We start from the raw sequence: 24,749 nt of genomic DNA, 5'->3' as shown, positions 1-24,749 counted from the left end.
CCTATGGGGCTGCCGCTCCAGGTTCCTGGGTGGCACTCGGCTGCGGGGGCGGCAGCAGGCGCCCGGCCCTGGGGTGCCGGCACGGCTGCTCTCACGAGTGACCAGGGCAGAGTCTGCTCCTGCCCCTGTCCCGTGCCCAGAAACCGTCACCTGGCCCCACCTTAGGCTGCAGTGGACAGTTCAGGAACCTGCCCCGGCCTTGCCTCACCTCCGCCAGGAATTGCTTACTTGTTTCAGATAAATCCCGAGTCTACCCGGCGCGGAAGGACGTGAAATCTGGTTTAACTGATCCACAGCACAGACCAAGCAACAGTTCCACCTCCGAACATTACTTCAACTGGACACGCTAATTAGATCGGCCAGCGAGCTGATTCGCACGTCTCTTTTTTTTATCTTGTGCTGGGGAGAGCAGTAACAGCAATAGCAATTCTTCTGTCCCCAGACACTGAGCGGGTTTGGACACACACTCTTGTTCCTGGCCGATGAATGCAAACACAGCCCTAGTGACACGCTGGTCCCCAAACCCGTGCACTGAGGAAGGGGACCTGGGAACAACAGCAAGGAACTTTGCATCCCAAGCCTCTGGCCTGCAGCAGTGGGATGAACAATAGCACGGGACGCGTGAGTGTGGCCTGGGAGCCCACGCAGATCCCATCTGTCCCAGTCTCTCCTGACAGCGGGCGACTGTGGCACAGCACCACTCGGCTCGTGGTCACGCACCGTGAATATGATGCAGTGAGCCACGTTTCTCCTTCTCAGATACTGCCTAACAAACTTTTTTTTAAAACTCTGCTATTCCTTTAGAAAGGGGTATTTCGTTTTTGCATTAGGGACAATAACCTACATTACTTGGCTCCAAAGAGAGGCCCTGCAGAGGTCCCGAGGAGGGGGGGAGGGGCACTTATTTCCACTCCTGTCCAGCCCCCAAGCCCTGAGCCCCAGGCTCTGCCAGGGAAGGGCGGGCTTCCCGCTGGCGGGGGTGGGGAGGGTCACGTCCCTCTTCCTGGGAAGCGAACTCACCTCCTGTTCCACCTTCACTCTCTCCTGACCCTTGCAGCTGCCCTCGAACCTCCCAACTGACCAAGGATGTTCTAACTCAGGGAACAGTCACCGGCAATTCCCTGTTTATGGACACCATAAAATAGATGTTCAGAATGAGGAGGACATTTCCTTTATAGCCCAGGGGGACCATAAAGTTATATGATTAATGATGACCTCACCTTGCTTCTTAAAGGCACAGGAGCCCTTTCCATGGCTTGTCCTGCCTGCCGAGGAATTGCTTAAGTTTATCAGCAGCCGAAGGAACACCCCAGACAACTGGTGTTTTAGCCATTCGGTATAACAGAGAAAGCAAAGGCGGCCGAAGACCCTGACAACCAAGCGTGGAATCGTGGGGAGTGTCGGGCAACTGCCTTGTCATTTCAGATTCAAGCACCTCAGGGCAGACGCTGGACTGAATTTTCTCCCTTTCATTGTTGGAGAGGGGGATTTCATGTTGTGTGTAGCATGCATTTGACTGCAGATATCTGGGTGTGATCTCTATACGCTCCTCCCTTCCTTAGCATCAGCGCGTGAGCAGAAACCCACCCGCGAGGCTGCAAGCCTCGGGACGGCTAACACGCGTTTCCCCTCCCTGTTTTACAGACCGAGGCTCCGTCACATCTTTACTGAGCTCCTGCCGGGTTCATCGTGTCTGGGGCTTTGACTTTGTGTCAAATGACCCTCAAGACTAGTTCCAGGAAGAATGCTGTCAGGGTAAAGTCTGACCCAATGAAAAAACTGACTATGAGGCAAATGACAGGACGTTTGCAAAAATCTAGTAAAGACTGAGTCTTTCTGCAAACCGAAGGTTTCACTGCATCTGTGGACTTTAACAGGTTGCACACAGTTGTAAAGTTTGTAGCAAGAGAAATAAAAAACAGCCAACTGATTGCTGCAATAACAAAAGGCAGGAAGCAACACAAATATCCATCAATCGCATAAACAATGGCACGTTCACAAAGTGAAGAACTACGCTGCTGTAAAAAAGGGAAGATTTTGTGTCCTGTGTCCTGCTATGGCGTGATCTTATGTTGCAGGTGGCGAGGGCTGAAGGAGAACGTTGCAAGTTTATCTGGTTGAAGTCTCAGAGGACAGAGTTTTAGGTTGTCAGAGAAGATGGAAATGAAAGGGGGAATCCCCAAAGTAGGAAGCTTGGGGTAGATGCACATTCTGTATAAACTCAGTTTACTATGTAAACTGTTTCTTGCTTGATCCCTGAATCGCACATGTGTGGGTCTAGGAGGATGAAAGAGCTCAGCAGGGATTTCAGCTCCAAATGCAGGAGAGACAAAGTTTGGAGCCTGAGTCCAGTCCAGTTTGAGGGGCTTAATAAACACCTCAGGCTTCCTGCTAACACCCCAGAAGGGTCACTCTAGAGCTCTACCCTAACAAAGCATAAAACCAAGCCTCCACAAGTTAGAGGTCATCAGTCAGTAATTTAACTGACTGCCAGAACAAAATCAACACTCCTCAGAGAAAGATAACAAAACCCAGAGTCTCTGCAGCGTGTTATTCACGAAGTTAGCATACAATAAAAAACAGACATGCAAAGAAACAGGAAAATGTGACCTACAGTCAAGAGAAAAATCACCCAACAGACATCCTAGCTAATTCAGATGTTGAATAGCAGACACAGACTACAATGCAGCAATTATAAGTATGTCCAATAACCTAAACGAAAAAGATGTTAGTAAATAGTAAACAGATGGGGAATCTCAAGAGAGAAATCTATGAATAAGAATCAAGTGAAAATTTTAGAATTTAAAAATATAATATCTGGATTATATTATAGATGTGCTTACAGCAGTTTAGAGTCAGCAGAAGAAAGAGTTAGGGCAGATGAATAAAAACGACCCACTCTGAAGAGCAGAGAGAAAAAAGAAAGAACAGAGCCATAGTCACCTGGGAGATAATAGCAAACCTTCTAACATACATGTAGTTAGTGAGAAAGATTGGTGCATACAATATGTTTAAAGAAATAATGGCTGAAAATTCTACAAATTTGGTTCAAACACAAATTTACAGTCCATGGAAATCCAATGAACACCAAGAAGGATAAATAAAAAGAAAATCAGACCAAATCACATCGTTGTCAAAGTGCTGAAGCCTAAAGATAAATGGAAAAAGAAAAACACCTTAAAAGCAGCTAGAGAAAGGACACATCCACACAGGGAACGATGATGAAATAAAGCTGACTTCTCATTGAAACAGTAGAAGCCGGGAAAAAATAAATCAGCACTTTTAAACTTCTTAAAGAAAACAAAAAATCCTTGTGAAAGAAGAATTCTATACCCTGAAAAACCGTCCTGCAAAATGAAGGCAAAATAAAGACATGCTCCACTAAGCAAAAGATGAGAGAACCAGTCACTAACAGATTTGCACTGCAGGAAACGTAAAACGGAAAAGAAGTTCTCCAGGCGGAAGGCTTAGAATACAAGTTGGGAGATGGGGTAGGCAGGAAGAAATAAAAGCATCAGAAATGGTAAACATGTAGGCAACTATTAAAGCATTTTTCTTTGTGTTTCTTTTCATAATGTCTTCCAAAGACAACTGGCTGTTTAAAGCAAAAGTGGTAATACTGTATTACGGGGTTTAAAATGTATGTAGCTGAAACATGCAAGGCAGCAATAGCTCAGGGGTAAGTAGAATGATCCTCCTCCAGTGCGAGGTGGTGCAATATTAACTCTAAACAGACTGTAAAATATTAAGGACGATTAAAAACTGGGCGAAAGACCTGAACAGACACCTCAAACAGAGAAGATATACGGAGGGCAAATAAGCAAATGCAAGGATGCTCAACATCATGAGTTGTTAGGAAATTACAAATTAAAACGACAATAAGATACTGCAACACACCTAATCAGGATGGCGAAAATCCAAAACACGGAGGCGCCAAACGCTAGTGAGGATGCGCGGTAACGAGAGCTCGCTCGCTACAAAGTGGCGCGGTCATGCTGGAAAACCGCTCGGCAGCTTCTTGCAAAGCTCAGCACCTTCTCACAAAAGATCCGGCAATTGTGCTTCTTGGTATTTACCCAAGGAACCAAAAGCCTGCGTGCACGCGAAATCTTGCACGTGAATATCGATGGCAGCTTCATTCACGATTGAATAAATCAGAGCCTGGAAGCAGCCAAGATGCCCTTCGAGAGGCGAGTGGATAAATAAACAGTGGTATATCCAGACAGTGGAATATTATTCAACTCTAAAAAGTCAGGAGAAGGCATAGAAGAATCTTAAATACATATTAGTAAGTGAAAGAAAACCTGAAAAGGCTACATTTTGTAGGAGTCCAACTATGTGACATCCTGGGAAAGGCAAAACCATGGAGACAGGAAAGATCCGGGTGGGGGAGGGATGCACAGGTGGGAACGTTCAGGGCGGGGCAACTGTTCTGTGATACTCTGAAGGTGGACACATGACATCACACATTTGCCCAAATGCAGAGAATGCGCAACACCGAGCGTGAGCTCTAACATGAACGGTGGACTTTGGTCGGTAACGACGTGCTGATCTCGTTCACGGATCACGGCAAATGCACACCTGACACAGGGCAGTGATGGTGGCGGGGGCGGGTTTTGTGTGGGGAGAGAACATGTGGGAACACTGTACTTTTCACTCAGTTTTGCTATGAATCTAAAAAAATAAAATCTATCAATTAGAAAAGTTAAAGATGCATATTGTAACATAATGGCCAACTAAAATAACACTGAAAGGTCTCGCTGAAGAGCTGACAGAAGGAATAAAACGGGATCAAAAATTTGTTCAATGAACCCAAGAAGAGGCAGAAAAGGAGAAGCAAAGAAACAAAACACGAGATCAATAAAAAACCACGAGCGACACGGGAGACCGAATCCCAACTCTACCAACAAATGCATTAAGTGTGATGGACATAGGAAGAAGTAACACCAGAACTACTTGAGATCTTTCAGAAAACAGAGAAGAAAGTAAAACTTCCACGTTTTGTGAGCCCACCATAGCCCCAATATCGAAACATGACAGAGACATTGCAAGAAAGAGAAAGTTACAAATCTATATCCTACTTAAACAGTCACGCAAATCACCAACATATTTCTCGGAAATCAGATCCAGCAATACATAGAAAGAGGCCACGTCAATACGTCAGGGTAAAGGGCCTGGGTGTCCTTTGTTAAACTTATTCCTGAGTATTTTCCTAGGAATATTTCTGGGAATACAAGTGGGTTTATCCCAGGAAAGCAAAGTGGTTTTAACATTTGAAAACCTCAGTATCATTCACTATACTGAAAAATAGAGGAGAAAAGCCATCTGATCATCCCCGGAGGTGCAGAAAGAACGTGTACAAAAATCCAACAGCCCTTTAGGATAAAGACCACTAGAAAACTAGGAATAAAGGGCTTCTTCAATCCATCTCAATAGAGGCAGAGAGAACATTCGATAAAATTTAACCAAGAATTTTGTCAAAGAACATTTGACAAAAACATTCTTAGAAAGCGAGGAGCAGATGAAGACTTCTGGCCTGAGGGAGGGCGTCTACGGCGGCTACGGGACAATCTGCTGCTGACATCGCGTGCGACGGTGAGAGGCGGAACGCATTTCCCCTGAGAACGTGCGCAAGGCAGGATGTCTGCTCTCGCTCGTACTTAACTGTACTGCAGTTTCGACTAGCGCAACAAGACAAGTAAGAGAAACAGAAGGCAGAAGAATTGGAATGCAAGAATTCAAACTATATTCTAAGAAGATACGACCGTCTCTATGGAAAATCATAGGAATCTATAAAACAACAACTAGAACTAACAGATGAATTAAGCAATGTTCACAAGATACCGTGTTGATATACAAAAATCTGTTGTATGTTTACAAAACTAGCAGCAAACAACTGGAAAATTAATAGAATATCATTTACAATAAAACCAGAAAACAGCATACTTAGGAGGAAATTTAGCAATAGATATGCAGGACTTCTACCCTGAAAATCCTAAAACTTTGCTGAGAGAAGTTAAATAAGACCTAAACAAGTAGACAGTTGTATATTCAAGGGCTGGAAGACTCAATATGGTTAAGATGCCATTGTCCTCAAATTTATCTCTATATTAAATGTAACAGCAATCAAAGTCACAGAAGGATTTTTTTTTTTGATAAATTGACAAGTTGATTCTAAAATTTATAGGGAGAAGAAAAGGACCCACGAACCCAAAACCACTGAAAAGGAAGGACAGATGCACGGGACTTGCAGGACCCGATTTCCAGGCCCGGCGGTTCAGCCAGGGTGGTATTCGTGCGAGGACGGACAAGCAGATCAACGGGACAGAACGGAGTCTGGCGAGAGACCCACTCGTGAGACAGTTAACCCTCAACAAAGGCACCGAAGGGACTCAGAGGGAAAAGGAAGGTCTTTTCAGCAAGTGTTGCTGTAACGACTGGGCGTGTGCGTCGGAGAAAATGAGTAGCGAGCCCCACTTCACCACACACAGCGTTACTTTGAAACAGATCATAGATTAAATATAATAGCTATAACTCTAAATCCTCTGAAAATGTATCTTCATGATCTTGGGGTAGAAAAGGGTTCTTAGAGAAGACACAAAAGGTACTAAACCTAAAAGAAAAACTCGTTACATTAGATAGACTTCATCAAATTAAAAACTTCTGCTCATCAAATGATCTCATTACGAAAATGAAAAAGGCAAGTCACAAACTGGGAAAAATATTTGCCATCCACGTATCTGACAAATGAATTATTTCCAGCTTATATAGAGTTTCCTACAAACCGGTGATAAAAAGAATACAAGCCGATTTAAAAAATGAGCAGAATACTTAGAGCTTCACAAAATAAGATATTCGGATAGCCAATAAGTGCATAAAAACATGCTCAACATCCAGTCATCTGGGAAATGCAAATTAAAACTATAATGAAATATGATTGATCTTACACCTACTTGAATGTCTACAATTTAAAAAAAGTGAGAACGCCCAGTGGGGGGCGGGGGACGTGGAAACTGCATCACTCACCTATCGCTGGCGGGAGTGCGCAACGGGACAGACACTTGGGACAAGAGTTGGGCAGTTTCCTGTAAAGTTAACCATGCACTTACCAGATGAACCAGCAATTTTACTCCTAGGTAGCACCCAAGATAATTGACAAGTATGTCCATGATAAGAACTTGGGACAATAATTATAGTAGCTGAGCCCCAAACTAGAAATGACCCAGATGCCCACCCACAGGAGAATTAGCGAACAAAGTGTGCGCCGCTCAACAATACAAAAGTAAATACACCGCATGAGTGGATCTTAAAAACATGATGTTGAGCGAAAGAGCCGGGCAGCAAAGCGCACGTCCCGTGGGATAGTCCAGCTCAGGGACATCCAAGGACAGGGACGGCAATCCGCAGTGGCAGATTGCGGGTAGGAGAGCAGTTTCTTACTGTGCGTGGGGACTGGCATGAAGGAGGCACAAGGGAACTTTTCTGGGGAGGTGGAATGTTCTCTGCCTCGACTGGGGGTGGTGTCACATGCATGTGCTTGTCCGTAAAAGCCCGTCACGCTAGGCACGTGGGATCTGTGCGCTGCACTGCCCGTCCCAGGACGCGGGTGTGGGTGCGGTCTGCCTGCTTCTCACACATGCCCGGGGGCAGAGAGAACGGTCTGGGCACGTGCGGCCTCGAGGTCCTGGCAGAAATGTTCTGCTGTCGTCATTTTCATTAAGCTGAAATCTGCAGTCGGGACACACGACTTCCCAAGGCCTCTGTATTGTGTTTGCCACCCACATCTTCGACTGCGGTGTGCCAAGGGCTGCTGTCGTTGTCAGCTAGCCCACCCCAAGGGGAGCATGAACACACAGTTCCAGAAGTGGTTATTTTTCATTTTCTACATTGCACCCTTTATGTTTAAAAAAAAAAATAGTCCAAGTAAGGATGACTAAGACTAAGCTTCTAAAGCTCTTTGGAATGAAACTGCACTAAAAATAGAAAATATTAAGAAGCATTATTAATTCTCATAAGCACCATGTTTGTGCTCAAGTTTCAAGCATTAACTTGACTTTCAAGCGAAAACACAGCCAGCACTGCGTGTGCTGTTTCAGAACTCAGGAAGCGTTCCCGTTCCATTAAAATTCAGCAATTCCAGAGACACAACTTTAGCCATTCAAAAATGCCCTCTAGGTCATTTTAAATGATAGCAGCTATTTATTGAGCACTTACCAAGTGGCAGGCACTGTGCTAAGCATTTTGCATAAATTACTTCATTTATCCTCCTAAGAATCAGGCAAGGTACGCATTAGAATTCCTATTTGCAAGGGAAATTGGAGCCCAGTGCAGCTAAGCAGCTTTCCTAAGGCTGTTTCATCCCGCTAACAAATGAGTGCCCTGTGTTCTCTCTCCCCTTTCCAAGTCTGAGGCTCTCAGTTTGAGATCCTTAACGCTGACCCGGAGACAAGGGGCTGGGTGCTGGTGGTGTATTTGGAGGTGACCCTAGGAAGCCCCAGGAGGGAGTGGGGAACCGAGGCAAGGGGGGGAAGAAGGCTCACGCGGGGTGTGTTAACGAGCAGGTGACCACTGTGGGGTCCCTCTGAGCAACCGTGTAGATGACATCAGAGAGCTGTCCCATCGCAGAGCAAGGAAGCTGACACCTGTCCACCAGCTCCCCCTCTCACCAGCGGAGGGCTGGTCTTGGGGCGGTGACTCCCCAGCACTTCTGGGGTGCCCTGCACAGAGCAGGTCCTCATGCAGGGGGGTTCAGGGGGTGGGCAAGGGACCCGTCCATCTGGCTGCAGGGACGTCTGGGACGGGCCAACCTAGGGCACCAACAGCATCTGCTGCGAATGTTCAACGAATCCCTTCCCTTTAAGGTGGCTAGACTTCAAAAAATTAATATTTTATTTAACCCAACGTACCTCAAAATATCTCATTTCAGCATGTGTAATTCACACAAAAATTTGCACACAAATGTTCTCAGCAGCATCCTTGACAACAGCCAAAAAGTGGGAATGACCCTACTGTCCACCAGCTGATGCGGGATACACAGACTGTGACACGGCCACACCATGCGACAGCGTCCAGACACTGAAAGGAACGAAGTGCCGTTACACGCTCCCACACGCGTGAACCTGGAGAACGTTACGCAAAGCGAGAGACGCCAGACACAGAGGCCACACATTCCAACATACGAATCGTCCAGAGCAGGCAAATCCACAGGCGGAAAGGGGCTGAGTGGCAGTCGGGGCCGGGGTGCAGGGACTGGCGAGAGACTGCTAACAGGTCCGGGGGTTCTTTTGGGGGTGATGGAAAGGTTCTGGAATCAGACAGTGGTGACGTTTGCACCACAAAGTGACTACACACCAAAAACGACTGACTTTGAATGCTTTGAAATGGTGGACTGTATGTTATGTGAATTATATCTCCATAAGAAAACATTAAATCAATATGAAATTATTGAGATACACTCTTTTTTTCACACTAACGTTCAATGTTCAGTGTGCATTTTACGTTTACCGTGCATCTTCACTTGCACTGTGGCTGGACTTTTGGTCACTTGGGGGAACTCTCATAGCGGGGCAGTCTTGGGGTTCCATGGCTGTCCCTGAAACCTCCTCAGCTGCAGCGTTCTGGGGCACTGACTTCGGTGAGCTGACACTCGAGCAGTGACCACGACTTCTGCTTCTTAAGCTGTTGGGAGCAGGTTTGCAGGGAGTGTTTGCTGTCTGCCGATGCCAGCAGCTCACCTGCCAAGACAAGGATGGGTCCTTTTGGCCTGGCCTCCTTGGGTCTCGGGGCAAAAAGGGCCAGCTCTGCACTACCAGGGGCGTCTGTAAAGAGCAGCTGGAGCTCTCTCCCTGAGGAAGAGAAGCAGGCGTGTGTCAGGGGCAGGGCTACCTGTTCCCTGCTGGAATTCTCAGCACCGTCCATGCACAGCCAGCCAGCCTGCCCACCTGCTGGCCACCTGTCACCTCTGGCTTGCAGAAGCACAATACATGGCCGGGTGTGGTGGCTCATGCCTGTTATCCCAGCACTTTGGGAGGCTGAGGCAGGAGGATCACTTGAGGCCAGGAGTTTGAGACCAGCCTGGGCAACATAGTTGAGGCCCCATCTCTACAAAAAATCTAAAAATTAGCTGGGCTCGGTGGAGCATCCTGTAGTCCCAGCTACTCGGGAAGCTGAGGCAAGAGGATGCTTGAGCCCAGGAGTTTGACACTGCAGTGAGCTATGATGACGCCACTGCACTCCGGCCTGGGTGACAGAGTGAGACCCTGTCTCTAAACACAAAAGTGCAGCACAGCACCACTCTGTGGTGGATGCCCCTGGTGTCTTCAAGGCTCCCCTTTTACTGTCCTTTGGAAACAGCAATGACAATGACACTGCTGCCAACAGGAAGGCTCTGAGTATCCGACGGTCTCTGGCCAGGGAGGCGGAACCTGAGAGCCGCGCTCGGCCAGAGCCGGCAGTGTGTGGGATTCGCAGGGCCTCCCTGCAGGACGCAGAGGCTGGCCAGGCGTGGGGCCACAAGAGAGCCCGTCCTGGGCCCTGGGGCAGGCAGGGACACAGAGGAGAACCCACACCTGTACTTCAGGGTCCTGTTCTTAGCTCTGAAGTTGAAGGTGCTGTCCCTTCGGTGGAGTATGACTCAACGGCTTGATAGTGGCTGCACCCCGAGAAACCGTGAGAGCGCCCAGCAAGGGGCGCAGCACGCTCTGGCCAAAGAGAGACATGAGGCCCCTGGCTTAGCGTCGTGAACACACGGACTCTCGCTGCCGTCATGGGCCCGGGGAACTCGGGCCAGGCAAGGCCCACCCGTCCTTTCCTCGCGGAGGGGACTATTCTAACGTGTACCTGACCCTTGGCTCCTGGCGGGCAGAGGCACCGGCTAGGCACACGCAGCCGGCTGCAGACTGAAATCACGCACTTTGCAATCTGGAAAACACCACTCTTTGAATGTGAGCTGCTTAAATCAAATAAAAGTGACTGATGGTTCAAGGGTTTTCGGAGGAATCGGCGCTATTGTCCTAGGAAGACGCACAGGAGCCCGGGGTTTTCGTAGTCGCTACTGACTTTATTTTATTCACAAAAGGGAAAAACAGTCTGTCCACGTGATTATCTCCTACGATTAGGCAAAGAGATTGTTTTTCTAAGAGAGGTGCCCGGTAACCAGGGCGTCTGCTCTGAGCTGCAGCGGGAGCCGCGTGGCCACTCGGTGACGCCCCAAGAACAGTGTCGCGGTTCGCAGTGGTGCTGTGGGCCTGGGCCAGGACTGGCCAGTGTTTCTTTTCTATGAAAGTCATGTTTTGGATACTACTGTTCTCTTTACTGTTTTCTGAGTATGTATTTAGGTAGCAAAACAGCAAAACTCTGGGGCATCTGTGCATCAGACGGTCCCCCCAAGACCAGTCGGGGCATTTGCTGAAACGCACTGAGAATCCGGAGGGCTGGGACCTCGGGAGGAGGGTGTGGGGCCTCGGCAGCCGCGTGCCAGCCGGGAAGCAGGCGCCTCTCCTTTCCTGAGGGGCTGTGATCACCGTCGTCAGCGCGGCTGCTGGCTCAAGGGCGGCCCTGGCTCCGCGCTGCCCTGCCAGGACCGGGGAGGGACCTGGGCAGAGGCTCAGAGGCTCAGAGGCTCTGGGCAGCGAGGCCGGCGGAGGGGAGAGGGAAGGCTGTCGCCACAGGGAGACTCAGGATTCCTAAGAACAAGTTCTGAAGCGGAAAGATGTTTTCGAAATGTATTTCTCACAAAGCCCCCTGTTCCTGCTTGTCTCAGGAAAGCCATGAGGGTTTGCCTGACGCCACCTTTGTCCCCAGAAGAAAACCCTGGAATACCAGCCCACGTGAAGAGCAGGGAGCCGCACGACGCCCTGGCCGGGAAGAGGTGGAGCTGTCCTGGCCGGGGATGTGGCCGGGCAGGAAGGCAGGCCCGCGCAGGAGGCGCCGATGTTGCCGGGGACGGCGCAGCCCTTGGAAACCTGGCGACTCCTCGCTGTGGAGTAAACGCAGTGCTGCCAGGGTGGTTCACAGGGACAGAGCAGACCCACGGCTGGCCTTCCACTGGGCCGCTGTGGTCTCTGAAGAGGGACGTCCCGCCTGGTCCAGCAGAAGCGTACGCGCTTCCGGTCCCCTCCGGGCCGCACCATGTGCTGACCAACAAACACAGCGAGCACTTGCCCCCTGCAGGCTCTGGCGTGGGGTACGGCTGGCGGGAGCCTGGGCCCTGCTGACGTCCTCAAGGCCGTCACACCCCTGCGCTTTTGACGACACAGCCGGATGCTTCCGAGCCAGTCCGGCCCGTGTGAAGATGGTGCAAAGCCTCGACGGGTTTTCTACTTTTTCTCATCCTGGCATAGTCAGGAGAAATGCCCCTATTGTTCCTTTACTCAGAGTGTCACGATGCTGAGATCAATACAAGCCTTTGTGCACTGCAGTTTGGTTTTTGGGGCTCCTGGGACCCGGGCTCTGGGAGGGCCTCAGAGGACACCAACTCGGTGCCCACAGCCGGCAGCCCTCTGCCAGACTCCTGCATTCCGTCCCTAAGGCAGCCGACGTGACTTACGGCTGGCTCTAACCTTCGTTAAATTCTGTCCCTTAATGAGCCCCAATCCATCTCCCATTGGTGCTAGGTGGGGCCCCAAAGTTACCCAAAGATCCGTCTTCCTTCTTCCAGTGGTACTCTGAGCGCGGCGGGCCTGGCCTGGGCTGCCTGTGCCGAGCCCCGCCCGGCACCCTGTGCTTGGCCTGCTTTTTGTTCCTTTGCTCCCAGGGCTTTGTCACTCTGACCCTCCTGCCCTGGGGGGTATCGAGGCACCGGCGCCCTTCTGCCCACTGCCCTGCGCCACCCCGGGCAGTTGCGCTCAGTGGCTTAAGGCACAGCCCGGAGGCTTCTCTGACTCCTTTTAAGCTAACATCCCACTCCCACTCGGTTGGGAACAAGGCTTGTCTCTTCCTTCAGAACATCCCGGAATCTGACCGCTGCCCCCCACCCAACCTGGGTCTCCCCCTCCTCCCGCTGGAATCACCGCCGCGGCCCCCTCAAGGGTCTCTCTGCCTCCACCTTTGCCGCTGCCCCCTGCGAGACCTCAGCAGGGCAGGCTGAGCCAGGTTTACAAATATAACCTGGTGACGTCACTTCTCTGCTCAGAGCCTGCTCACAGCTCCCGTATCGCTCGGCACAGAGCTGGAGTCCTTACAACGACCTTCGAAGCCGACCTCTGAACGCGATGAGGAGATAAATGGAAGATATAAACATGGAAGATATAAAAAAAGAGCAAAATGGAATTCCTAAGGATGAAAAATGCAATGCCTGAAATGAAAATTTCACTCAGTGAGATTAACGCAGACTAGGCAACGTGGAAGGGAAGACCAATGGCACTGAAGATAGAACAAAAACGTCTAAGAAAAATCAAGCAACAGAGAAAAAATATGAACAGAGCCCTAGCGAGTCTGGGGACACCACTCAGGTAATTAGGGTCCTAAGGAGAGGGAAGAGAGCAGGGCATAGAAAACTTCCGAATTTGATGAAAAATGTGAACCTAAAGGTCCAAGAAGGTCCATGAACCCTGAGCAGGCTAAGCAGAAAGAAAACCACACCAAGGCCACCGTGACCTGCCCCTGAAAGCCAGTGACAAAGGGAATATCTGAGCAATCTGGGCAAGGGACACATTGCAGACAGAAACAAGGACATGGCCCAGCGCAGACTGATGCTCACCAGGCGCTGTTCCAGCCAAAAGTCAACGGAAAGACCCACTGAGAGTACTGAAAACCCGTCAAACTAACATTCTCTATGGCAAGAAAATGCCCCTCCAGAACGAAGGTGAAATAAAAACTTTTTAAGACAAATTTGTTGTCAGAGGACCAGCAATATGAGAAATGTTAAGAGAAGTTCAAAAGGAAGAAAGAAAATGGCACCAGGTGCAAACCTGGATCTACACAAAGAAATGAAACAAAAAATATAATTGACCGTTGCAAGCAACGCGCAGCAACGGTGTATTGTGGGGTTTCGAACGCGCGTAGAAGTGAAACGTATGACATGAAGCGCAGAGCGTGAGACGGGAGAGACGGAAGTACTCTGCTGCGTCTCATGTCTCAGCGACGGGCTGGGATGTGATTAAAGGCAGATGGTGCTAAGTTCATGATACGAATTGTAAAACCAAGAACAACCACAAAGAAATAAAACAAAGAAGTATAGCTCACAAACCAAGAGTGGACAAAAAATATTAAACTGAAAAATGCTCAGTATCCGAAAGACGCAGGAAAAGAGAAAAGAACCTAAAAAGGATAAATAGAAAATGAATAGCAAGATAGCAGATTAAAACCCAACCATGTCTATATTTGCATTTAATGTAAATGGTTTGAAAATGTCAATTAAAAGGCTGAAATGGCCCAAATTGATAATTGCTGCCTATAAGAAATGCACTTCAACTGTAAAGACATACGTACATTTACAGAAGGACAAGGGACATGACGTGCGAGTGCTAAGGATGAGAGGGCTGGAGTTAATATGAGATGCAGAAAGAACGCTTCAAAACAAGGAATAGCATCAAAGATAAATTTTCGTAAGAATAAAGGGGTTAATCCATCAAGAAGGTTTAGCGATCCTAAATCAGTATGCACTTAATAACAGAAATTGAAAATGCATGGAGCAAGAACAGACAGAGCCGAGAAAAGAAATCAACAAATCCACAATTACAGCTGCATATTTTAATATCCATTTCTCAGTAAGTGCTAGAACAAGTAGACAAAAAATAAGATACAAAAAACTTGAACTACACTGTCAACTAACTTGACCTAAACAACAATTACAGAATATTCCACCCAGTAATAGCAAAATACACATTCTTTCATGTGTACGTGGAACAGTCACCAAGATGAACCATGTTACCTTGATAAATTTAAAAAGACGGTAATAATAGAGTCTGTTTTTGATCCTAACGGAATCAACTTAGAAATCAATAACAGAGAAAGACACCTGGAAAATATCCAGACATTTGGGAATTAAATCATACACTTCTAAATAAAAACTGGGTCAGGGAAGGAACCACAGGGTAAATTAGAAAATATATTGAGCAGAAGGAAAATGAAAATACAACATGTGAAAATGAATGGGATACAAGTATGCTTACAGGGAAATCTTTAGCTTTAAATTGTTATATATAAAAAGGTCTAAAATCAACGATCTGAACTTCTACCTTTAGAAGCCATAAGAGTAAATCAAACCTGGAGAGAGAAGGAGGGAGAACCAAAGCAGAGGAGAAATCAACGAAACAGGAAACAGACAATGGAGGAAACCAAAGAAACCCAAAGGTGATCAATCAAATCTATAAATCTCTAATTAGACAGATTAACTTAAAAGGGAGAAGGTGCAAATTACTAATATCCCGAATGAAAGGGAGGATTCCCTAAACTCCACAGACAAAAAGGACGGCAAAGACATATTTCAGACTCCACCACGCCAATAAGTTCTTAGGTGAAACCTGGATGAAATGAACACGACTTCCTGAAATTAATCCTCAAAGAAATACAAAACCGGAGTATTCTTATCTAGTAAAGAAACTAAACTCATAATTAAAAATCTGCCCACAAACAAACTTCAGGCCCAGATGGATTCAGTGGTGAATTCCACCAAACATTTAAGGAAGAAATAATGCCAATCCTACACAAATTGTCCCAGAAAATAGGGAAGGAGGGAACATTTCTCCACTCATTTTGTGAGGCCACCATTACCCTCATATCAAAACCAGATGAACATATTATAAGAAATGGAAACTATGGAACATTATCCCTCATTAACACAGGTGCAAAATTATTTGCAAATTGAATCCAAAACAAAAAGATAAAATAATATGCCATGACCAAATGGAGTTTATAACAGGAATGCAAGGTTAGTTTACTGGTTTAAAATTAATCAGTATAATTCACTATTAACAGAATAGAGAAAACATGATCATCTCAACAGAGATAGAAAAGCATTTCACAAAATTCAACACCAATTTATGACTAAAACTTTCAACAAACTAGAAATGGAATAAACAAGCAAACAAAACCCCCTTAACCTGATTAAGAGCATCCATTAAAAAAGCTACAGCTAACGTCATAACTGATGGTGAAAAGACTTCTCACATTTTTCCTACAATTAAGAACAAAGCAATGATCTCCACCTCACACCTATTCCTCTACTGCAGTGGACATCCTAGCCGGTACAACAGGCAAGGAAAGGAACTAGAAGCAAGAAAAGGTGTCTGGATTTAGATGGAGGAAGCAATTCTTTATTGGAAGATGTAGAAAATCATCTACAGAATCATAGGAAATCTACAAAAAGGTACTAGACCCAATAAATGAGTTTAGCAAGGTCAATACACTAAAGCCAATTTCTATGAACTAAAACTACTGCAAATTGAAATTTGAAAAAATCCATGGACAATAGCATTAAAAATCTGAAATACTTAACGATGGATTTATCAACACATATTCAAGACCTTTACACTGACACCTAGAACACATCACTGAGAGACATTGAAGGAGACCCCAGTGTATGGAGAGGTATACCATATTCATGAATTAGAAGACTCAACATTATGAAGATATTAATTCTTCCCACATTTTTCTGTATATTTAATGTAATTTCAATCGAAATCCTAACAGACTTTTTTTTAAACTGGTATCAACTGACAGACTGATTCTAAAATTTATTTGAAAATAAAAGGAATAGCATTTTTGAAAAAGAAGAAAGAAACCAGAGAACTTACACTACCTGACTGACCTACTATCAATATACCGTAATCCAGACAGTGTGCTGTTGGTTTAAGGACAGACATATACATTAATGGCATAGGACATGACGCCCAGAGAAGGACTCACATATAAATGGCCCATTGATTTTGGACCAAGGTGTCATGGAAATTCAGTGGGAGAAGAGGACTATCTTTCAACAAACGGTGCTGGAGCAAATGGATATCCGTATGTAGAAAAGAGCCTCGATTCTTTCTCCCCGCTTAGGTGGGCTAGACTCAGTGACTTGCTTCCAGAGAAGAATAAGTTAGGGGGTGAACAGTGACTCTCCCATGGAGAAGCCACCGATGCCACGTGGACATCACACACATGCTCCTTCCAAAAACCCACATGTCCAGGCTGATCATGAGGAAAATGTCAAACACACCCAGATTGGGGGCACATCCTACAGGCTCTTCCATCCCACTCTTAGGGAAGACGGTTAAGTATATGTTTGACTTCATAAAAAACTTGGCAAGGTCTTGGGTGTCTTAGGTCTATAGGCATTTATCCAAGTAAAATAAAATATATGAGACTACGTCACCCCCACAAAGACTTGTACTTTAATGCCCAGAGCAGCCTTATTTATAAAAGCCCCCAAACTGGAAACAACCCAAACGTCCACCCACAAGTGAACGGAAAACTCACTAGGGTAATTTCAACAAAAACTGAACCACGATAAAAAGGAATGAACTATGTATACACACAACATGGGTGGATCCCAGAAACGTTATGTCTAGTCAAAAAAGAACACACACACCATATAATTTCTTTCCTATGAAACTCTCAGAGAGACAAATCTGGCGGGTGGTGTCAGAAAGCAGGTCGGCCGTGGACAGAGAAAACCTGGGAGGCATGAGAGAACTTTCCAGGTGGTGTAAATGCTGTCTCATGATGTTGGTGATGGTTACAAGGGTGTAGAAATGTTTTAAAACTCATCAAAATAGGCACTTAAATGGGATCATTTTGTTATGCACGAATCATACATAAATAAAAGTGATATGAAACCCACAAGGAAAGGAATTCTAACACAACGCCATGACTGGCTGCGCGGGCTGCAGATGGCCGGGCCTGGCAGCCACGGCGGGGGGCACAGGCGTGGGCTGGGAAGACAGAGTGGAGTGTCGCCTGGCATCTGCTAAGTCCTCAGGGACTCGGGGGTGTCCCAGAGGGCTGTCGTGGGCAGAGCCTCTGCAGTGGTACACACAACGTTTCAGACTCTAATGGTATCGGGCTGTAGATTCAAACATTTAACTACTACGTATTTAATCGCAGGGCAGGCTCAGTCATTCTTCTTTTCTTTTTAATTTAAGAAACGACCGCAGCACCTTACCAGAGAGTTGCTTGATGGCCACGGGTCTCACTTTGTAGGGAGTGCTGCAAGAGAGAAGACAGTGCTGTCAGGCCTGCCGTCTGGCGTGAGAGATAAATCCCGGCGTGAATTAGAATTCAGTGGATTAGGCTTTTTTTGGTTTGTTTTGAAATTAGTTTCGTTGGCTGTTCTGAGTTTCTTCACTGAGATGAATTTTAAATATATCATTTAAGCGATAACTTCCTCTGTAATGCTCACATTTGGGCAATGAAACACGTTTCGTCATTGGCACTGCTGCCGAAGTGCTGCCCAGAGCTGGGAAGGGCAGAGCCGCCGGAACCGCCTGCGCCCCCCCCGCCCCCCTCGCGCCCGCAGGTGCGGAGGGCTCCTCTCTTTGGCTCTGTTGGGTCACGGCGGCTGTACCCCCAGATCAACAAGTCAAAAAGCCACCAGGGTCTCAGCAATGTCACCCCCAGTAATCCCAAGACCCCGGGTGGGTGGGGAGGACGCTGGCAATGCTTACGGCAGACAAACGGTTGCCCACGCTACACACAAGGGCCTCTGGCAGGAAAAGATGACTTCGCCAGCGGGCAACGGGCAAAGAGCGGGACTGGGCAATGGCCCGGGGGCGCAGCGCAAGAGGGGCTCACCTCGAGAGAGAGGTTATTCTTTTACCCAGCGGTGCAGCCAAATTCTGAAAGCCGGTAAAAGGAGGCTGCAAGGATGCAGGGAAAGGCTCACAGGTGTGGCTGGTGGGGCCTGGGCCGCTGCCACCCCGGGGAGAGCAGTCCGGCAACCCCATTAAAATTCCAAGAGGTAACCCCCGGTCTCAGCGAATGAACTTGGGAACGAATGTATCAAAATAAAATACAGGTTCATGTCGTTCATGGCAATTCTACCCGATTTTCACTGTGCGCCCCGCAGTCCGGTGCTGGTGATACGACTGTGAACAAGACCAAAATGCCCCTGCCCTCGTGGAACTGACGTCCACGTCCAAGGACAGGTTGGACCCCGCCCGGCTGCAGGTGGGCACAGAGCAGGAGAGGGGTGTCCAGCAACTTCTCCCACGTAAGAGACGCCAGGGAGGATGCCCTGTGGGCTTGACACATGACAGGGGCACCAAGAGGCCTCCGTTGCCGCCGGGCTCCTGGGCCTGCCCGTGCACCTGGACGGAGCCCCCAGCCCCTTCTGCCTGGAGGCACACGGAGGCAGCCTCTGCACGGGGCTGCTGAGTGGGGGTCGGGAGCCGCCACGTGGGCAACAGAGGCCAAGCGGCTGTGGGACTGGACACTGAGCCTGTGTGAACGCTCCAGGCGGCTGCAGAACCTTCTGGGCTCTTGGGCTCCAGATCCCTGGCTGCATTTCTTGGCCACGCAAGATTAGTCCTGGCTCCCAGTTCCCTAACCCTCTTGACTCCAACAGCAGCGATGTTCTCAGAACCGGCCACGCTGCTCCCGTGATGGAATAAACTCTTGGCTACTCAGTCTAAATCGAGTCGAATCTTCATCGTCCTCCTCGACCACAGAATTAACATAAACCGTCCCTCTGTGGAAGGGAGAAACTGGCCTTGACTTTTCATTGTATTTGTCTTTCTCTAAAAGTTGTTTTTTATGTTTTTTTCTTTTAGACAGGGTCTTGCTCTGTCTCCCAGGCTGGAGTGCAGTGGTGTCAACACAGCTCACTGTGGGCTCGAACTCCTGGGCTGGAGTGATTCTCCTGCCTCGGCCTCCCAGTAGGTGGGACTACAGGTGCACACCACCACGCCCGGCTAATTTTTCTGTTTTTTTGTAGACATGAAGTCTCTTTATGTTGCCCAGTCTGGTTGGCCATAGCTAAAGAGAAAGTGGGAGAAGACCACATAAGGCAGGTTCTCATCTGCAGCACCACTGACACCCCAGGCGAGGTGAGCCACTGACACCCCAGGCCAGGTGAGCCACTGACACCCCGGGCCAGGTGAGCCACTGACACCCTGGGCCAGGTGAGCTACTGACACCCCAGGCCAGGTGAGCCACTGACACCCCGGGCCAGGTGAGCCACTGACACCCCAGGCCAGGTGAGCCACTGATACCCTGGGCCAGGTGAGCCACTGACACCCCAGGCCAGGTGAGTTTGTGGGGGCATCCCATGGACTGAGCAGCACCCCTGGTCTCGACCCACCAGATGCCAGCAGCACCCCCTTCCCTTTGTGACAACGAGAATTGTCTCTGGACACTGCCCAGTGTCCCCTGAGGAACAAAATTGCCCCTGGCTGAGAACCATGGGCACAGAATAAAGCAGCAAGCCAGACGTGATGACGTGATGTACCATGAACAGTTTAGACGCTTCTCGCTCTGGGCAGGAGAGAGAGGAGGAGACGGATGTGAGCTGAACTCACCGATTCCCCCTGTATTCATCCAGCCCACTGTGACTGAACACTGTCACGTGTCACCTCCGGCAGGAGCTGGCCGTCAAGCAGGGGACAAGGCCAGATTTCCCCGACAGAGATTCCAGTCCAGGGGGGCAGACAGCAGTGAAAATAGCAAATAAGCAAACTAGGCCGTTTCAGACTGAGGTGTGCACCGAGGGAGGAAGCAGGACCCCGGGGGGCTGAGCCTGGCGGTGGGGCATGGGACAAGCTCGAGAAGTCGGCGGGGCAGAGGTCACGAGGTCACCATGGAGAAGGCGGTGTCTGACCAAGGTGAACCTGGCAGCTGGTGGGAGAGGCAGGCTGGACGCAGGGGTGGCAGAGGAAACGGAAGAGGGGACAAATGACATGGCGGTGCAGGAGGACGTGGGGACCACATCCACATCTCGGCACACGCTGCCCTGTCACCATCAGCTTTGCAATGAGTTTATTCCTTTCTCCTGTCGTATCTGTCTCCACGCGTATTATCTGCACCCACGGCCACTCTGTCTCTGTCCATGCCCAGTGGCACGGCTGTGCCCGCAGCATCTCCATCTGTCTGTCTCCGTCTCGGTCTCAGACAGGCATTTATTTTATCTCACGAGAGAGCATTTCAGACATGTGGGCTCTTTGGTCTCGGAGGGCTTTTGTCTGGTGAGTCTGAAGCTTCCTCTTGTTAACGAGGCACCTGGGGCCCAGGTGAGCTATGCTGTACCTGCCCCGTCCGACACCTCTGCGCACAGACTTGTTTTCACTGAGTTCAGGAAAAACAATGCAGCTTCCCTCCATCAGAGACCCGGCTTGCACTGACCAGGCGCTGGTCTGCGTGAAACGCCCTCTGACGAGGTCACTTCAGTTTGTGGGTGTCAGGGGTGACAGACCACTTGGGGACTGGCCTTCTGAAGCGAGATCCAGCAGTGCCGTAGCTGGCGCTGAGATTTACAAGACCCTCGTGGAGTCTTTGGGGAGCCAATTAGCACAGTGCCTTCGGGGGAGCTGAGAATCAGAGCTGGAGGGTGCGGGGCAGGAGACGGCCCCCAGCTGAGGACAGGAGGGGAGGCCGAGGGGCATAGCTGGCCGGGGACGAGGCCTGGTCAGGGCCTCAAGGTGACAGGGAAGACAACCGATCCAGACGGTGCCGGCCACAGTCCACTAGGACCTCGCTGACCGGGACAGCAGAGTTCTGGGGGCAGGAGCAAGGAGAGAAGGTGCATCCTGGGTGCTCAGGTGCGCACACACCTGGGGGGACCCCCTGGGGGCCTAAGTGGGGGTCCCAGGCCACGCCATCAGTGGAGCCCAAATATCAGGCAGCCAGGGGACGCATGAGGGTCTGCCCGGCACGTGCTTCTTGCTGTGGGTGCAGAGCTGGCCGCGGTCAGTTGGGCAGAGCACCCCGATGACGCGGAGCAGCTACGGAGTCCCTCGGGGGATAATCAGCAGAGGACGACAGAGAGGGTCCCCAGGGGCTCCCCGTGCCTGATGACGTGCCTGCTCACCGCCTCACAAGAATGCAACTTAAACCCCGCCTCTCCCAACCGCAAATAGAAGTGGAGATGGCTGGGGACTCTCCAGGCCACCTGGCACAGGGCAGGCCACCGACTGGAGGGGCCCCGGGCGGTGTCCTTCCCCTCCCTATGTCACATACGCTCCCAAGTGCATTTCCAGCCAACCCCGCCGGTCTTTCTAGGCCTGCCCCAGTCCCTCTCCTGTGTCCCCAGCCTCTCCCGCCTTCTGCGCACGGAATCCTCCCGCACGCGCCACTTTAGGGACATGGGGACTGGCTCTAAATGGGTAAATGATAACTGTCCACAGAGACTGTGGCCGGGCTGTCTCCCGCAGCCCTTCCCGAGGTTGAGACAGGGGTTCCGGGGCCTGGCTCTGCTGCTCTTCTTGCCTCCCTGCCTCAGCTTCCCCCTCTGTACGCCTCCTCAGAGGGTTCCTGGTGTGAACGTAGAGCCGTGCCTGCCATGACTGTCATCTTGGAAAGCGACTAACTCTTCCGCCAAGGATGAGCCCAGTCAAGCCTCCTGCATACTCCCCCCTGCCCCCGCCCCGCCGTCTCTGCTTGGGATTCAGACTTTCCCGTAGCAGTATATTTAGAGGAAATCACAGAAACCCTCTCGTGTCACGCAGAGAAGCGTCACACACGCCCGAGAAGAACAAGCCGATGGCGCTGGCGGAGCCCTTACCGTTCCGAATTTGCCGGCATGGTGGGGTCGATGGAGACCATGGCGTCGTCTGTGGTCAGCAGGGAGATGGTCGTGTTCCTGAAAAACACACCCAGGTCTGTTTTCACCCAAAATGTGCTCTGGGGTGCACACTTGGACTTGGGCCTCACGCGAGGCTCGAGCCCGAAAGAGCAAGAACACAGTCGAGGGGCCCATCTGGCCCCGGGTCCCTGGGCGGGAAGGACAGGAAGCTGGGAGGTCGTCCTCCAGCCATTGACATTCCATTTGCAAATGAAATTAAACGGCCATGTGTAATTCTAAGTGCTTGCAGGTTTTTACATAATTTAAAACAGGAATTGGAGCAAGTCGAATTTACTGAGTTGGGAGATTTAAAAAAACTGTGGTAAAATAGGAACTAACATTTGTATCAGCAGATGATGAATCTGCAGTTTGCCTCTTTACTTCCAGTTCCTCTGGGCGTCCATCTAGACCGCACATTTTTCCTACGAGACGGTTTTAAATGGTTACGGTGAGTCTTCCTCCAACTTCTCATCTTTTGGGGGCTCTTATGAGCTGTGTTACCTCAACAAAGTTACTTAAGCTCTCTGATCTTCAGTTGTGAATTTTAAAAATCTGTGCAATGGAGGTGATACCTGAGTCCTGGGGTTGTTATAAAAAACAATGTGCATATATTTCTTAGCGTGGTGCCTAATATGTGCACCCAAAGATGCCTCAAACTATGGGCTATTTTTGCTGCTACAAACTGCTATTTGCTGCAATTTCAGGCATGTAATTTCATCTTCTGGGTCTCCCTTTTCTTGCCTGTCTGTGAATGACTTCTATTGCTCTCTCTGCCTCAGCTCTACCTTTAAAGTTAATTTCCACGCCAAAGCTATTCGCTGTGCCAAAGCTACTCCCAACCAAAGCTACTCCTGGTCACGCTCTATGATGGGAAAGTTAGAATGCTAATAATTAGAAAATTCACTCGTTTGAACAAACTGTTGATTTAGGAAAGTAACTGTTAGGGAATACTGATGATTCTATAGGGTAGACTACTGGTCTTTTCAACTCACTCCTGAAGTCGGTCTTTTGCCAAATGTAGACCTGGGGCAAGCCCCCCTGAGACAGAAAAGGCCCCCTACTGGATGATTTGGGCCTGAGGACCAACCCAAACCCAAACATCCTCCTCCCCAAAAATGAATGAAGAAACAAAAGGAGAAACCCCAGACTCCGAAGAGGGTAGCTCTGCTTGGTTCAGCCCAGTGGTTCCTCTGCGTGGACACAGCCTACGCCCGTGGCAGGCAGTGGGCGGAGACTTCCTGCGGGATTTTGTCCACTGATCTGGAAGCGCCCTTGTGGAGGTGAGCCCAGCGGGCCTCTGCCCCTCCCCGTGCCCTTCCCGGCGCTGCCCTTTCCTGGTGCGATGAAGGGCGCGAGGCACTCACCTGGGCAGGCCCGTGGCGATGCAGAACAGGTCCATGATGTCGCTGGAGTTGCAGTACTTGCTGAAGATCACCTGCAAAACAGAAGCGACCGGCGGTGAGGCTCACAGGAAGGGGCAACAGGTTTCCATGGAGATGTCGGATTCCACCCGCTTCCTCTCTCGCTCCAACCTGAAGGTTTACTTTTAAAAAGCAAGACTATAACCCCGGGCGTGGGAATGTTACGCGTATATCATTTTACTGGTTGATTTATACAGGTTGTGGCAAACTTTATTCTTTTGTTCAGTGGAAAGAGTTGTGAAAAATAAAGTAACCCCACGTCCACACGCCGGTAGGTGACACCCCGCCGCGTGGCGCATCATTTGCGACGGGCGAAGCAGGACTGACAACCTGCGCGTAACAATGTCGGCAGCATGGCAGTGACTCCCCAGTTATCTCCTGGGGACCGTTATGTAAAAAAAAAAAACAAAACAAATTCAAGTTTATTAACTTTAAAAAAAGACTGCCTTTTCGTATTTGGGTGCTGAGGGCTTGAGGTTGAAAGACTCAATCAAAGAGGGGAAATCAAAATGACCACAAGCCAGCCGCGGTGGTCGGCGCCCACGGTGAGACACAAACTGCTCCGATGACGGTGCGCGCGGCCCGCGTGCCCAGCCGTGGTGAAGGCAGCGCCGGGTTCACCTGCA

The 24,749-nt window shown here is 49.3% G+C and overlaps 1 protein-coding gene across 1 annotated transcript in view; it reads right to left on the bottom strand.

Moving 5' to 3' along the window:
• PDE9A (phosphodiesterase 9A) overlaps positions 1–24,131 on the bottom strand; it is a 61,768-nt gene extending 37,637 nt beyond the window's left edge. The window contains exons 1-3 of the mRNA XM_012659971.1: positions 24,067–24,131; positions 22,643–22,720; positions 18,092–18,135 (exon numbers count right to left, since the gene is read on the bottom strand). Of these exons, the coding sequence (XP_012515425.1) occupies positions 18,092–18,135; positions 22,643–22,720; positions 24,067–24,101 (157 nt within the window). The 5' untranslated portion in view covers positions 24,102–24,131. The remainder of the gene's footprint in view (positions 1–18,091; positions 18,136–22,642; positions 22,721–24,066) is intronic.
• Between the last annotated feature and the right edge of the window lie 618 nt (positions 24,132–24,749).

This window comes from Propithecus coquereli, unplaced genomic scaffold, assembly GCF_000956105.1.
Source record: "Propithecus coquereli isolate 6110/MARCELLA unplaced genomic scaffold, Pcoq_1.0 Scaffold644, whole genome shotgun sequence".
NCBI lineage: Eukaryota > Metazoa > Chordata > Mammalia > Primates > Indriidae > Propithecus > Propithecus coquereli.
The sequence above is the reverse complement of the archived record's forward strand: the minus strand, read 5'-3'. Positions and strand labels throughout refer to the sequence as shown.